Source organism: Choloepus didactylus, chromosome 6, assembly GCF_015220235.1.
Source record: "Choloepus didactylus isolate mChoDid1 chromosome 6, mChoDid1.pri, whole genome shotgun sequence".
NCBI classification, from domain to species: domain Eukaryota; kingdom Metazoa; phylum Chordata; class Mammalia; order Pilosa; family Megalonychidae; genus Choloepus; species Choloepus didactylus.
The window spans coordinates 88,096,899-88,114,278 of NC_051312.1; the positions used below are offsets into that span (position 1 = coordinate 88,096,899).

General features: G+C 36.4%; 1 protein-coding gene across 5 annotated transcripts in view; it reads right to left on the minus strand.

The window, feature by feature from the left end:
* C2CD3 (C2 domain containing 3 centriole elongation regulator) overlaps positions 1–17,380 on the minus strand; it is a 227,137-nt gene that overhangs the window by 135,881 nt on the left and 73,876 nt on the right. For 3 of the 5 annotated variants that reach the window (XM_037840623.1, XM_037840620.1, XM_037840626.1), the window contains exons 8-11: positions 7,996–8,143; positions 5,523–5,713; positions 4,652–4,861; positions 4,071–4,183 (exon numbers count right to left, since the gene is read on the minus strand). In XM_037840623.1, the coding sequence (XP_037696551.1) occupies positions 4,071–4,183; positions 4,652–4,861; positions 5,523–5,713; positions 7,996–8,143 (662 nt within the window). The remainder of the gene's footprint in view (positions 1–4,070; positions 4,184–4,651; positions 4,862–5,522; positions 5,714–7,995; positions 8,144–17,380) is intronic. The other 2 variants (XM_037840622.1, XM_037840621.1) reach the window with 1 other exon arrangement.

The window sequence follows — 17,380 nt, forward strand, 5'->3', positions numbered from 1 at the left end:
AATGAAAAGATAATCCCCAGGATGGGAGAAAATATTTGCAAATCAGAGGTCTGATAAGGGACTTTTATCTAAAATATATAAAGAATTCTTAAAAGTCAATAATTGAAAACCAAATAGCACAATTAAAAAATAGCAAAGCCTGCCGTGTTCAAGATGGCAGAGTGAGATGCTTCAGAGCTGTCTTCTACAGCAGCTTTGAACAACCAGCAAGAACTGGCAGAAACATCTTTCTCAATGTTGCAGAAAACAGCTAAAAGACTGCAGGGTGGGTGCCAAATCAAGAAAAAAGGCAACATAACAGTTGTTGGCTCTCCTGGTGCCCTGACTGGCCCCTCCCTTTTTTCCAGCTTGGCATGGAGCCGGCCCACATTCCCAGTGTGGATCCCTGGTCCTGGTTACAGAGGGAGCAGAGTAACCTTCATGCATATACTGGGAGCCTCTATGTCAGGCCCAATCTGTCTGGCCATAGCCTGAGGGACTTGCCATCCGAGAATCTGCCCTGCTGTGTAGAGGGCAGCTCACAGAGCTCTCTTGCAGAATGCTATGGGAGAGCAGTCAGTGGTGGCTGTGTGGGGCAAGGGACTGCTGGCAATAGGACAGATAGTGCAGTGCCTGTGACCAAGAATAAACTGTTTCCTAGGGAACAAGGGACATTCAGAAAATATAAATGGGGGGAATTCCAAGGACTACAAGCACATTCTCAAGACAAGACACTTGCGCAGAAGGAATCACGGAAGTCCCTGTGCTTTGGCCTACAGCTTTCTCTAAACTCATCATATGGATAATCTCTGAAGGAGAGCACTGGTCCAAGTCAATCTACAAAGACTGGGAAAGGTATTTTCTTTTATTTTTGGTTAGCTTTTGGAAATCAAAGAATGCTCTGCCATAATACTAGCTGGATATAAGCTTAAGGAACAGATAACTCAGAGGCCAAATTCCAGTGAAAACACATTAAAATATCAAAATGTCCAGTTTTCCACAAAAGGTTAAAACACACATAGAAACAGGAAGTGATGGTCCAGGCAAAGATGAAAATAAAGGAATAGAAATCTTCAATGAGGAGGACCAGACCTGGGACATACTCAACAAAGATTTTTTTAAAAAGGGTCCTAAATATGCAAGACGAGCAAAAGGAAAGCATGGATGGATAAAAAGTCAAAGGAAATCAGGAAAATGACAGATGAACATAAAGAGAATATCAATAGAGAGATGGAAATTTATTAAAAGGAACCAAACAGACCTGAGGAACACAGTAACAGAAATTAAAAATTCCCTGGAGGGGTTCAACAGCAGATCAGAGCTGGCAGAAAAAAGAATCAAATAACCTGAATATAAGACAGCTGATATCATTCAGTCTAAGGAGCAGAAGGAAGAATGAAGAAAAGTGAACAGAGCTTGATGAAACTGTGGGACACCATGAAGCATATCAATGTATGCATTATGGGGGTCCTAGAAGAAGACACAAAGAGGCAGAGAGAATATTCAAAGAAACTATGGCTGAAAACTTCACAAATTTAATAAAAGACATAACTACACATCCAAGATGCCCAATAAACTCTAAACATGATAAACTCAAATAGACCCAAGCCATGGAATATTATAATCAAACTGTTGAAAGCCAAAGATAAAAAGAGTTCTGAAAATGTCACATACAGTGGAGCCTCAATAAGATCAAGTGCTGATTTCTCATTGGAAACCAGGGAGGCAAGAAGGCAGTAGGATGACATATTTAAAGTGCCGAAAGCAAAACTGCCAACCAAGAATTCTATATCCGGCAAAACTGCATTTTAGAAACGAGGGAGAGATTAAGATATTTCCAGATAAATAAAAGCTGCAGGACTTTGTCACCACTAGACTGGCCCTACAGAGATGCTAAAAAGAGTTCTATAGCTTGAAAGGAAAGGACAATAGACGAGATTGAAATCACATGAAGAAATTAAGATATCTGGTAAAGGGAATGACATTCATAGATATACATGCCAGTAGTATCATATTTTTGATTAGTAACTCCACTTCTTACTTCCTCCAGGATGTAAAAAGCAGATGCATAAAATATAATGAGAATTCAGTGGTTATGTACTCATAATGTATAAACATGTAATTTGTGACAAGAACTACATAAAGATAGGGGGATCAGGGGATATAGGAACATGGTTTGTTTATACTATTGAAGTTAAGTTGGTATCAAAGCAATGAGATTGTTACAGATTTAGACTGTTAATCAAGCTCATGGTAACTAGAAAGAAAATATCAGAAAATATGCAGCTCACAGAAATTAGGGCACAGATTACCAAGGGTGGGGGACAGGGGCAATGGGGAGTTAATGCATAAAATGGGTGTAGGGCTTTTGTTTTAGTTATGGAAGGTGGTGAGGTAGAGGGTACCACAATATTGGGAATGTGATTAATCCCACTGAGTGATATAAGTTTATGTTGTAAACTTATATGTTTTCACAATTTAAAAAAAGAGAAAGAGCAACTAAAGAGAAATGACAATTAAATGTGATACACAGACTTGGAAGGGATCCAGAAAGAGAGAAGAAAAGGCTTAAAGGGACATTATTTGGATGTATGAAAAAATTGGAATATAGACTTTAAGTTTTATATCAATGTTAAATTTCTTGAACTTGATAACTGCACTTAAGATTATTATATAATTGAATATTCTTGTTCTTAAGAAAGGTGCAGGGCAGTATTAAATATTCAAGGAGTATAATGTATACAACTTACACTCAAGTGTTCAAAATAGATTGACAGATAAATGAATAGATAGAATGATACAGCAAATGTGGCAAAATGTTAAAATTCATGGATCTAGATATCTGGGGAGGGGGAATAGGGGTATGTCAGAGTTCTCTGTATGGGGCTTGTATTATTCTTATAACTCTTCCGTAAATTTGAAAGTATTTCAAAATAAAAAGTTAAAAACAACAGCAACAAAAAGTACAAGGATTTGATAGTCATTTCTCCAAAGAAGATATATAAATGCAAATAAGTACATGAAAAAGATGCTCAATATCTTTAGCCTCAGGGAAATGCAAATCAAAATGATGAGACACTACTTCACAAATAATAGGATAGCTACAATTAAAAAAAAAAAAAGGGGGAAAAAACCAAAATAACAAACATTGCTGGTACAAATTTAAAATGGTACAGATACTATGGAAAACAGTCTGGCAGTTCTTTAAAAAGTTAAACAGAGAGCAACCATATGACCTACCAATTACATTCCTAGGTGTCTACCCAAGGAAAATAAAAACACATATCTGCAAAAAACAAAACGAAACAAAACAAAACAAAACAAAACAAAAAAAAACATGTCCCCAAATGTTCATGGCAGCACAAACAACCCAAATGGGCATCAGCTATGAATGGATAAACATGTGCCATATTCTTAAAATAGAATATTATTTGGTAATAAAATAGAATGACATACTGATAACATGCTACAGCATGGGTGCACTTTGAAAACGTTAGGCTAAGAAAAAGAAGCCAGTCACAAAGGACTACATATTGTATGATTCCACTACATGAAGTGTCCAGAATGAGCAAATTTATAGAGAAATAGAAAGTAGATTAGTGGTTCCTTGGGGTTAGGGTGGAGTAGAGGTAGAGAATGGGGACTGATCTGCTAATGAGTATGGAGTTTCTTTTAGAGGAGAAGAGAATATTTTAAAATTAGATCGTGGTGATGGTTGCACAACTCTGTGAATATACTAAAAGAACACTGAATTCACTTCAAACGGGTGAATTTTATGGTACGTGAATTATATCTCAATAACGTGTAAAAAGAAAAAAAAATGGCTATAGATGAAAGAACATGATTTAAGTGTCAGAAGTCCTGAGTTCTTGTCTCAGCTATGTTACTGACTTGCTGCCTTAATCTCAGGACAGTCATAGCATCTCTGGGCCAGTTTTCTCACCTATATAAAGAAGGAATTAGAGTAGATTAATTTAAAAATTCTTTCTAGCTCTAGGATCCATGACACTATAAAAATCAGACGAGTAATTAGAGGTTCAAATATTCTTCCCAAATCAAAATGTCTAAGGTGCAGAAAAACAGTCTCTTACTTCCATCTGTAATTTTACTGGAGGCAAGCCGAATGACCTCAGTGATCAGAGCTGTCTTTCCCAATCCACTTTTGGAAAAGCCCACAGGAAAGTGATATTCCACAAAGAAAGTGCTAAAAAATCAAAACATAAAAAAGTGATTAAAAAACAAACCAAACAATAAACCTATTTCTATCTGATAAACCCTATATATTTTTAAAGGACTTACCCAATGCTACCTCTCTCTTCAAAGTCTTCACCAATCCTGGAGGAATTAAAAGCTCCCTTCCTTGTACTCCGACAGCACTTATGGTAAACATCTATTTTGCCCCTAAAGCCCTAAGTTATATACAGTTATTTAAATGCTTCTCTCTCCTGCTAACTGTAAGGTCTGTAAAAACAGAGTCTGGGTCATAATTTTTCTTTATTCTTACACATACACAGCATAGTGCTTGAGACCTAGTGGGGGATTCAATCTATGTCTGTTGATTGAATGATACATATGAAAACACTTTTCAAATCATAGTATTATACAATTATATTATTATTATCAGACACACTTTCCAGAAATGTCAAATTCAGCTTTCCCATATGAGACATACCGCTTTTTTGCTGTTGTCAGCCTAGGCAGTCTCCCAGGAAAGCTTTTTTTGCTAGGAATCATCTCAGGACTATCTGGAGGAACTGCCATAGTTTCAATGATGATTCTGACTGAATGTGTTCTACCCAGAAGGGCCAGTCTATCCACACTTAAGGCCATCATTTGGGCATCTTTTGGAGATTCTGAAAGCATCTGTTGTTCAACCAAATTTCTGAAAGAAGTTCATACAGAGATAGGTTAAGGCACCGTGAGGCAAAAGGTCAGAGATTCGACATGAAACAACCTAATTTACACAGGCAAGAGGATAGAGGAAAGGAAGAAAGCATCTTGATTTGCGAGTCATTAAAGATTGAGAAATGGTATTTATTATCAGAATTTGGGTCCTAATCTACAATGAAAGAAATCTCACAAAACGTAGAAACATTTTTCTAATCTAAAGGTTTATCTTCACACCAGTGTAGATACTGTGGGATTTTGTTTTTCAAAACCATTAAAATAAGTGCATATTACAGCAAATTTGGAATATAGAGGGGAGATAAAAACAAACAAAACCCACTACCCTAACATAACCACTACCATCTCTTTGGAGTATTCTTTTATATTTACTTGTTTTCCTTACGCATATTCTCTACATAACTATAATTACAGCATACATACAACCTAGAATTCTGCTTTTTCCCATTACCATTTTATTGTACCCATATTTTCATGTTATCACATTTTGAAAGGTTGCAATACTTACTGAGTTACTGTAATTTACTTAAACATTCTGATTGTCTTGGGTAAATACTGATCATTTCACTTTAGAAGATATTGTGGAAACAATGTTCCTTTGCTTTTGTCTCTAAACAAGCACACAAAGAGAGACTCACCTATTTTTCTTGCCCGATGCTCTCTTCTTCAATTTATGATCACTTGATTCCAGAACCTTGGGAGATGTGGCACGAGCTTTTGACTGGTTCATTTTTTTAGAAGGGACAATATTATCATCTTCACTGACGAAATCACTGATGCTGCTATCAGATTTCTGTGGACAGGGAGAGGGGTTGACAAAAGAGGGGCACTAAAAGATAATTGCTTTGGGGATAGTGATAATAAAACATTTCTCTAAAAGCAAGCAAATTTTTCTTTGCACATGTATCATTCTTTTAACCGAAGCAATAACCAACTGACACCAAGGAATTAATCCCATGTTTCCGCTGATTATACAGAAATAATCTGAAATTCACAAAAATAACCTACAAAGTTCAGTTCAAAAATAAATGAAGATAGATTATTTTAAATTCTCAATAATGACCACAACCACTATGGGCTCCCAACTATATGTCTGGTACTTATGCTCAGCGCTGCATGTATATTTCTAATACTCCCCACATTCCTACAAGATATCTTTATCTCAAGCTCAATTTTTCACATGAGAAAACCAAGGCTGACAGAAATTAAGCAGCTTGTTTATGATCCACAGCTGTAATTAGTAAAGCCAGATTTTGTTCTCCATGGATTCCAAGCCTGTATTTTTACCACAGTTTGAGGTGAAATGACTGCACAATGTCACCTAATTAGTTAGATGTAAGGCTGGGCTTTTTTTCACCACTCTATATTAACCAATGATTCATCCTGCTAAGATGATTTATTTATTTTTTCACAAATTTCCTTAATGGGGAAACCAGCAATTAAGTAGTCTGTAATTCATTTTCATTTTGGAAAAAGGCAGCTACTACAGTTCACTGATCAGCAAAATACAAAATAGAGAAGCCAGAGTTTTATTTATTTATTTTTTTTTTTACTGCCATTCCAATTTAGGTCCTCTCTCTCACACACCTCCAATAACCCAATGACTTCTAATCTGCTCTGTTTCTTCTCCCTCAGTCTGTCTCCTATCACTGCTAGATTAATATTCCAGAAATGCTATTTTATTATGTCACTTCCTTCTCACCTGACATTCAAAAGCCTCCACAGACTGGTTGAAATGTGCTTTCCTGCCTTATCAATGCCTTTTCTTGTATATGAATTCTCATTCAATCAAAATGGATCCCCTGCAATGCACAAATATGCTTCTCTACACAGATCAGGCTTTTGACACCCACTTCATATCTTTTCTCTGCCTCTCAAAACACCACCTATCTTCCAAGTCTCAGTTAAAGCCTTTTATTCCTCATGATGCTCTTTCATGACTATCTCATAAGGAATTTCTCTCTGCTTCCTATGAATGAACCCTGGTACAGTCCTCAGTCTTAACACTGAGCTGGTATAAACGAGCTTGTATTTCAGTTATTTCTGACCTAGGGAAAAGGTAAAATCAGGCGTTTGACAGCAATCTTCACACATAGAAATGATTATTTGTGGAAGAGGGATTGAACTTATTACATATGTACTCTAGAAGTTAGTAAACCAAGTAATATAACATTATTAAGGCTTGCTTATAAGAAAGAACTTTGAAACAACTATATCTGCTTGAAAAGAGAATACCATGTCTTAAGGAGTTAGTAGAGGTATTACAAAAACCTGTTAGTAGGGGTGTTTCTGGAATATTTGGAATAGATACTTCTGATGGTTAGGTTCACGTGTCAACTTGGCCAGGTGATGGTGCCCAGTTGTCTGGTCAAGCAAGCACTGACCTGTCTGTTTTTGCGAGAACATTCCATGGACTTAAATCATCAGTATGTTGATTGCATCTATGGCTGATTACATCTGCAGTCGGCTAAGGGGAGTGTCTTCCACCATGAGAGACATTTAATCTAATCAACTGAAGGCTTTTAAAGCGGGAGGTGGTGATGACTTCAACAGTCAGAAGAGAGAACTTTTGTCTCTACTTCAGTCAGCCTCTCCTGGGGAATTCATCAGAGACCTTTATCGGAGAGCCAGCTTGCATCCTGCTCTACAGAATTTGGATTTGTGCATCCCCAAGTGCGTGAGTCGCTTATATAAAATCTCATATTACTGACAGATATCTTCTGTTGGTTGTTTCCCTAGAGAACCCTGACTAAAACAACCTGTCAAGGGTGATCCTGAGAGTATATGTGCATTAGTTCTTCCTTAGAAGAGCTTGAAGGAAGCCACATAATACATTAAGAGCACAGGCTTTGGAATCAGGTAGACTTGAATTTGCATCCTGGCTCTAACATCAACTTGGTATATGTCTTTGGACAAAATACTCTTCCTGAGTCTCACTCTCCTCATTTGTAAAATGAGGACAATACCTTCCTCTTCAGGGTATCATTATGATTTTATAAGATATGTAAAATGCATAACATTCTGTCTGGCATGTGGTAAACATCCCTGCAGCTACTAATACTGTTAAACTCTTGTACTAGAATCCCCAAAGCTTCAGATTCAATGTCTTACCGGTGCTGTGTAAAATAAATTCTCCAGGAGACTCTGGTCATACTGAGGGTCATTCAGCTCACTGCCGCAATACACGTCACTTCCAGGAGAAGGGGAATCTGGAGGAGAGCCAAGTCCATCCCAGTCTTGACCTTGGGATAATTCAGCACTACAGAGATAAGAAAAACAAAACAGAGGACTTTAAGAGAAGTTTCAGTTGAGCTATTCTTTCTTTAGAAGTGAAAGCTTTCTTAAGTTCTGAATATGGAAGAAGATACGTTAAATAGAAAACTCACATTAAAGACTACTGGATAAATATTTCCAAATTATATTTCCCCCTCCTCTGGGATGCCAAAAGGCAGTATTCAAAAACATACCACTTATACTGATTGTGATGTCACTCATTTATTCAACAAACATTTATTGGGCACCTACTATGTATCAGGCATGATCCTAGGTACTGGATGATAGATGGCTAAGCTAACACAACCCTACCCTTGTGATGCTTGTGTTCTAGAAGGCAGAAAAAAGGTAAACTGCCCGTAATCCAATGACTTAAATGCTCAATAAATGTATATTGTTTCTGTGAAAAATGGCTAATTCATAAACATCCTTCTTCTATTAAGGAAAACAATGTGTACTTTGATTAATTGTGGTAAGATTAGTTACACAGGGGACATAGAAATAAGTACAACAGAAATCCTACTTACTAAGAGTTTTTTTTTTACTAATAACGAAGACAATAAGCACAAAAATAACCATAATCTCAGAAATTTTAGAGAATAATTTCTTCTTTTTTTTTAAAAAAATTCCATACCATTTTGGTACCTTTTCTGATAGCAATTTTTACTTTCTACCTTTTCTTTTAGGACTTGGCATGCATACTGCATTTTCCCTCAAAATGTAATCTCCTTGATGCCAAACTGTGGGTATATTTCACTTATTTTTGTTTCTCTTAAAGTGAGTAGCATTTAATGAATGTCTGTTAACGAACTTAAATAATTCTTAATGAACATTTGTTAAGAACAAAAGCAACAATATTTATTAAATATTTACTATGTGTTAAGCACTGTGCTAAGCCTTTCATTTACTGATTCTTTCAACTTTTCTTCCCTTTCAAGCCAGCTGCCACTTTTTCCCCTTAATTTCTCAAGAAAATAGTATCTAATTAGTACCTTTAAATTAGATCATGTTGCTATAATACTTCAAACGAGCAGATGCTCAATAAATGTTCCCCTCCTCACCTTTATTCTTTCCTTAAACTAAAGCAGGGTTTCTAAACCTTAGCACTCTTGACATTTTGTGCCAATAATTCTTTCTTGTGGGAGGCTATCCTGTGAATTTTCGATCCCTGGCCTCTACCCACCAGACACCAGTAGTATTCCCCCAATGTTACCACCTAAAATGTCTCCAAACATTACCAATGTCCCGTGGTGGGGCAAAGAAGGGAGGAAATTGACCCTGGTTGAAAACCACTAATCTATAGCAATCACACACTCTCTCCAAGGTCAGAACAATTTCCTATATAAGCAATATTAGCAACTAACAACTTTCCAGTTTACTTGGCACCTCTGCAGCTTCTGAGCACTGCTTTTGAAACTCTTCTTGTTATTGTATACAACACTCTTATTTTACACTTACACATTCTTTTTTCCCACTCAGCTGCTTCCCTTTTGTTGCCTTTGTACACACCTAAAATTACAAGAGCTCTGCACTGTTTGGCATACAGTCCTCCACTTTTTACCTTTTTTTTGAAACTAACATTTCTTTGAATTTATTCTTCTATGACACAGTAAAAGGAGCTGAATGTGCCTGTGTCCCATGGCTACAAGACAAGCCCACTATAAGCGCTATCCTCTTCTTGTTCTTCTTAAACATATATTTTTTTAAAATTAAAGAACACGCCTACTGTCCTGGTTTGGATGTATTATGGCCCCCCAAACGTGATTATCTTTGATGCAATCTTGTGGAAGCAGAGGTATTAGTGTTGATTAGGTTGGAACCTTTGGATTAGGCTGCTTCCATGGAGATGTGACCCACCCAACTGTAGGTGATAGATAACTCTGATCAGATAATTTCCATGGAGGTGTGACCCTGCCCATTCAGCATGGGCCTTGATAGTTCACTGGAGCCCTATAAAAACACAGACAGAAGAAGCTCACTGCTTGCTGCAGCTGAGAGACACATTTTGAAGATCACCACTGGAAGCTGACACTGACATTTGGGAGAATGCCATCTTGAAGCGCAACCTGGGAGTAAGCAGACACAAGCCATGTGCCTTCCCAGCTAACAGGTTTTCGGACACCATCGGCCACCCTTCAGTGAAGGTACCCTTTGTTGATGCCTTACCTTGGACACTTTGTGGCCCTAAGACTGTAACTTTGTAACCCCCTTTATAAAAGCCAATCCATTTCTGGTGTTCTGCATAAGGGCAGCATTAGGAACATCTACCTAGTTCAAATGTCTAATAGGACTACAAGGCTTATAATAAAACAATAGCTGCTCAGAGGCAATCACCTTCAGTTCTTTAGATATTTCTTCTGGTAATTACTTTCCTGATTTTAAGTAATACATGTGTACTTCTATTTTCTGACTTTTCATATTTCTAAATGATCTATTGACTTCCTGTTACAAAAAAATGAGTTACTCTTACACCATTACCCTTGGACACACATTTCCCTTTCCCCCCATCTTCCCAATTTACATTACAAGTTTTTTGCAAAATTACTTTTCAAGGTACAGTATAATTTACTATAGTTCCTTTCTTATATAATTTCTAGTTTTCCCTGTTATTAATCATTGCCTTAATTTTCATTTGTTAAGTTTTCCATGTACCTATTACTATTTGATTACTGAACTTTCAAAGAGACCTGAAAATTTCCTCAACTTATTCAAACATATCAGGAAATATAAGTTCCACTTTCCTACCCCTTAGGAATGCCCTCACCAAAGCCTTCTGACCTGCTCCAATATGGACGAGCTGCTCTCTAAATATGACACACATCCTGAACTTCCTTTTATCTCTCTTCTATGTGGTAACCCCTACTTCTTGGACTACATGCCTTTCTCTTTCTTCCTTTATTGCTTTTTGGTAGAGGATGACCTCCAGCTGTTTCCTCTGAGGAACAGTGTGTAAGAGAGGTAAGTTTTTGAGATCCCAGATGACTAAAGATAGTTTTACTCTATCCTCACCCTTGGTAAAGAAATTTTAGTTTGAAAATAATTTTCCTTCATAATTGTGAGGACATTTCTCCACTGTATTCTGTGATTGCTGGTGGGAAATCTGATGTCATTCCAATTTCTGATACTCTTTACATGACTGGTTTTACTCCTTGGAAACCTTTAAGATTATTTACCTCCTTATGAACAGTATTCTGAAATATCATGATTAGGACATTTGGTGTGTCTCTTTTTCATTCAAGGAGCTGGATTCTTGAAGGTTTTTTTTTTTTTTTTTTTTTAAACAGTTATTGAGATATAACTTACATAGCATACCATTCACCCATTTAAAGTGTACAGTTGAGTAGTTTTTGTTTATTCACAGATATGTGCATCTACCAAAACAATTTTAGAACATTTCCATTACCTCAAAAGAATACCTACACCCTTTTAGCTATAATTCTTTTATTCCATTCCCATAATCCCCACAGCTATGAGCAACCACTAATTAATTTTTCCTCTAAAGATTTGCCTATTTTGGACATTTTAAATAAACGGAATTATATAGAACATATTATAGTCTTTTGTGACTAGCTTCCTTCATTTAGTACAATGTCTCCAAGGTTCATCCATGTTGTAGCATGTATCCAAACTTCATTCCTTTTTATGGCTGAATAGCATTCTATTGTATGCATATACCACATTTTGTTTATCTGTTCATCTATTGATGGATAGTTAGGTTTCCACCTTTAGACCATTGGGAATATTGCTTATATAAGCTGTGGCATACAAAAATCTATTTGAGTCCTTGCTTTCAATTCCTTTAGGTATATACCTATAATTCTTTAGGGAATTGCTGGGTCAATATGGTAATCCTATAAGTAACTTATTGAGGAATTGTCTAACTGTTTTCCAAAGTGGCTGCACCATTTTATATACCTACCAGCAATGCTTGATAGTTCCAATATCTCCACATCCCTGCCAACACTTGTTATTTTCTGTTTTTTTTTTTAAGTAATAGCCATCTTAGGTGTTGTGAAGAGGTATTTCATTGTTGCTTTTTTTTTTTTTAATTTAAAATTTTTTATTTTGAAATAGTTTCAAATTTATAGGACACTTATAGAAAGTAATAGAAACCCCCTACTGAGAACTCAAACACCCTTATGCCCCCAAATACCAAGATTCACCGATTTAAAGATTTTGCTACATTTGCCAGATCATTCTATCTATCCATCAATTCATCTATTTATCAATCCATTTTCTGAACACTTGAGCACAGGTTGTATATATCATGTTCCTTGAACACAATACTGCCATGTACAATTCCTAAGAACAAGGATATTCACTTGCGTAATCACCTTAAGTACAGTTTTCAAGTTCAAGAAATTTAACATTGATATAAAGCTTACAGTTCCTATTCCAGTTTTTCATATGTTCCAATAATGTCCTTTTGAGCCTTCTCTCCTTCCTTTTTGGTTCCTATCCAGGTCATGTACTGCATTTAATTGTCATTATCTCTTTAGATGCTCTTTCTTTCTTTTTTTAATTGTGGGAACATATATAGAACATAAAGTTTCCCACCTCAACCACTCCTGAATCTATCATTCAATGGCATTAATCACATACACTATGTTGTGGTATCCTCACCACTTTTCACTACTAAAACTTTTGCGTCTCCCCAAACAGAAACTCGAAATCCACTTCTCATTAACTCCCCATTTCTCCTGCTCCCTGCTGCAGGCAACCTCTAATTTCTGTCTCTATGAGATTGCATACTCTTTGACATTTTTTGTCGTTACCATGGGGATTAAATTTAATATCCTAAATCTGTAACAATCTTGTTTGCTTTGTTACAAACTTAACTTCAATAGCACACACACACTATGTTCCTATACCTCTGTTCCCCCACCTTTATGTAGTTCTTGTCACAAATTATATATTTATACATTATGATTTCAAAATCATTCACCATTACATTTTATGCATTTGCCTTGTAGATTTTGTAGGAAGTAAAAATGGAGTTACAACCCAAAGCTACTGACATTGATATTTACCCTTATCGTTCTCCTCACCACATACCTTTATTTTTTCATGTGGCTTCAATGTATTGTCTAGTGTCCTTTCCTTTCAACCTGCAGAACTCCCTTTAGCATCTAATGTAGGGCTGGTCTAGTGCTGAAGAACTCCCTCAGTTTTTATTTATCTGGGAATGTCTTAATCTCTACCTTATTTTTGAAAGATAGTTTTGGTGGATATAGAATTCTTGGTTGTAGGATTTTGCTTTCAGCACTTTAAATTGTCATCCCACTGCCTTTTTGCCTCCATGACTCCCAACAAGAAATCAGCATTTAATCTTATTTAAAGCTCCCTTGTGACATGTTACTTCTTTCTTGTGGCTTTCAGAATTCTCTATCTTATAATCAACAGTTTGATTATAATATGGAATGGCATGAGTCCATTTGGGTATATCCTGTTTGGAGTTCATTGAGCCTTTGGTTATCTATACTTATGTCTTTCATTAAATTTGTGAAGTTTTCAGCCAGTATTTCACTGAACATTCTATCTGCTCCCCCCACCCTCCTCCTTCTGGGCCTCCCACAATGCATATGTTGGTTTGCTTGACGATGTTCCACAGGTTCCTCAGACTCTGTTCACTTATCTTCATTCTTTCTTCCTTCTGCTCCTCCTACTGGATGATTTCAACTTTCTTATCTTCGTGTTCATGGATTCTTTCTTCTGCCAGCTCCAATCTGCTGCTGAACTCCTCTAGCACGTTTGAATTTTTGTTACTGTGGTCTTCAACTTTGGTTCGTTTTCATAATTTCAATCTCTTTTAATATTCTCTTTGTATTCACCTGTTGTTCTCTTGATTTCCTTTAGTTCCTTGTTTTCCTTTAGCTCTGAGCATATTTAGGACTATTTTTTTAAAGTCTTTGCCTAGTATGTCCCAGGTGTGGTCCTCCTCATTGATGGTTTCTAATACTTTAATCTTCTTCTTTGCCCAGGTCATCACTTCCTGTTTCTTAGTATGCTTTGTAATCTTTTGCTGAAATCTGGACATTCTGATATTTTAGTGTGTTATCACTGGAATTTAGACGCGGGGGCATCTGTTCCTTAAGCTCATATCTATCTAGTTATGACTGAGCTTTCCTTAAATGCCAGGAGCTAATAAAAAAAAAAAAAAAAAAAAAAAAAGAGAAAAGAGGAGGAGGAGGAGAAGAAGAAGAAAAAGAAAACACCTTTCCCCAGTCTTTGCTTATCCATACAATGAGTTTAGAGAATAGCTCCAGGTCAAAGCATAGGGGCCTCACTGATCTTTTCTGCGCATGCATCTTCTCTTGTGCATGTGTGTGTGATCCTAGGGGATATGAATGTCCCTCTTTCCCAGGAAACAGTTTCCTCATGATCCCAGGCATTGTATATCCTACAGCTAGCAATCCCTTTGCCCAGGGAGCCATTTCACTGCTCTCCCACAGCATTCTGTAGGAGTGCTCGATAAACTGCCTTTTACATGCAGGGAATGTTCTGGTACTGTGAGTCCCTGAGGACACCATCAGACAGAATAGGTCAGGCATACATGCTCCTAGAATCTGCATGAAGTTTACTCTGCTCCCTCCAGAACTGGGAACAGTGATCCACAGGCCAGATCTGGGGTGAGGGAGGGGCCAGACAAGGTACCACAAGATCCTATCCCTTTTAGGTAGTCTTTTTTTTGTGATTCAATGCTAGCCCTGTTACAACAGTCCTCTAATTTTGAGAAAGATGTTTCTGCCAGTTCTTGCTGGTTGTTCAAAGCTACTGTGGGGGGATGAGCCCTGAAGTATCTCATTCCACCATCTAGATCAAGGTGGGGTTTCACTGTGGTTTTGATGTGCATTTCCCTAATGGCTAATGACATTGAGCATCTTTTCATGTGCTTATTGGCCATCTGTTCATCTGATTTAGAGAAATGTGTATTAAGTCCTTTGTTCATTTTTAATTGGGTCATTTTGTTTTTCTTTTTGTTGTTGAGTTGTAGGAGTTCTTTATATATTCTTGATAAACTTTTATCAGATATATGATTACCAAATATTTTCTCCTATTCTGTAGGCTTTCAATTTTTTGATAATATCTTCCGCTGCATCAAAGTTTGAATTTCAATTTACCCTTTTTGTTTTTGATATCACCTTAAGAATCCACTGTAAAGAACAATGTCCTGAAGATTTCCTCCTACGCTTTCTTCCAAAAGTTTTATGGGTTTCGCTCTTACATCTAGGTAGTTGATCCAATTTGAGATAATTTTTGTTTATGGTCTTGGGTAGTAATCCAGTTTCCTTCTCTCAGATGTGGATATCCAGCTAATCCAGTTTCCGATCTCCATTTGTTGGAGACTATTGTTTCTCCACTCAGTGGACTTGACACAATTGTCAAAAATCAATTAACAATAGATGTGTGAGTATATTTCTAAACTGTCAATTCTATTCTATTGGTCTATTTGTCTGTCCTTGTGCCATTATGACAGTTTTGATTACTGTAGCTTTGTAGTAAGTGTTAAAATTGCCAAGATTGAGATCTCCAACTTCAATCCTCTTTTTCAATATAGTTTTGGCTATTCAGGGTCCTTTGAGATTTCATATGAATTTGAGAATTGGCTCTTCCATCTCTGCAAAAAAGGTTGCTGGAATTTTGATTGGGATTGCACTGCATCTCTAAATCTCTTTGGGTAATACTGACATCTTACTATTATTAATTCTCCCAACTCATGAACACAGATCGTCTTTCCATTTATTTAAGTCTTCAATTTTTTAAGCAAAGTTTTATAGTTCAGTGTACAAGCCTTTTACATACTTGGTTAAAGGAATGCCTAGATATTTTATTCTTTTAGATATTATTGTAAATGTAATTGATTTCCTGACTTCCTTTTTAGAATTTTCATTGCTGGTGAATACAAATGAAATTGGCTTATGCAGGATGATCTTGTACCCCCACAATTTTGCTGCATTTGTTTATTAGCTCTAAGTTCTTTGGGATTTTTTTTTCAATTTATGAATTTTATTTCTTGAAATAACAAGCAAACATACAAAGTAAACATACAAAGCAAAACAATAACAAAAATAATGACACAAACACAATGAAAACAACAACAAAAACATCAAGAACAACAAAACCCTATGATGATGAATTAAGCTTGTACCAGAAGTTTAGTTAAGAATTCTAAAAAATGTGCTTGTATGTGGCAAATGGCTTCCAGTGCCCAGTCCTTTGCACACAACCTTGCCAGTGCAGTGTGAGGGATTTTTTATATAAAGGATCATATCATCTGCAAACAGACTGTTTTACTTCTTTCTTTCCAATCTGGATGCCTTTTATGTCTTCTTCTTGCTTAACTGCTCTGGCTATAATTTCTAGGATAATGTTGAACAGCAGTGGTTCACTGGATTTTTAACCCATTCATATTTAATATTATTATTGATAGAGTTAAGATTTACATATTCAATTTTACTTTGTTTTCTATATGTCTCATATCTTATTTTGATAATCTTTTCTTCTATTACTGCTTTCTTTTTGATTAAGTGAATATTTTCTAGCATAGCATTTTAATTTCTTGAATGATTTTTTCACTCTATTTTTTTTTTAGTTATTTCCTTAGTGGTTGCTCTAGAGCTAATCCTATACATCTTTTTTTTTTTTTTTTTGCATGCTTTTTTTTTTATTTTGAAATAAATTCAAAGTTATAGGAACAGTTGCAAAAACAATACTAACCCCATACACAGAATTCCATCATACTCTGACACCCCTCCCCCGATAGCTCAATCCACCAACTTTAACATGCTGTCACATCGCTATTTCTTTCCCTCCCTCCCTCCCGCCCTATCATCCGTCATCTATTGCTCTGTCTTCTGAACATATGAGAATGAGCTGCACACATCCTTGAACATACACTATAATTCACATATACACTTCCCATGAACAAGAACATTCTTTTATGCAATCCCATTAAGCGTAGCTAAGAAGTACAAGAGATTCAACAATGATATGAAGCTTACATTCTATATTTCCTTTTCCTTATGTCTCAACTGTGTCCCTTTGAGCCACCTGTCCCCTATCTTCCAATCTTATCCAAGTTCACCTTTGGCATTCAATTGTCATCTATTTAGACTGTCTTTTTTTTATCAATTGTGGACACATACATACAGCCTAAATCTTCCCATTCCACCCCCTCCCTAGCCTTCCATTAGTGGGATTAATCACATTTAGAATGCTGTAA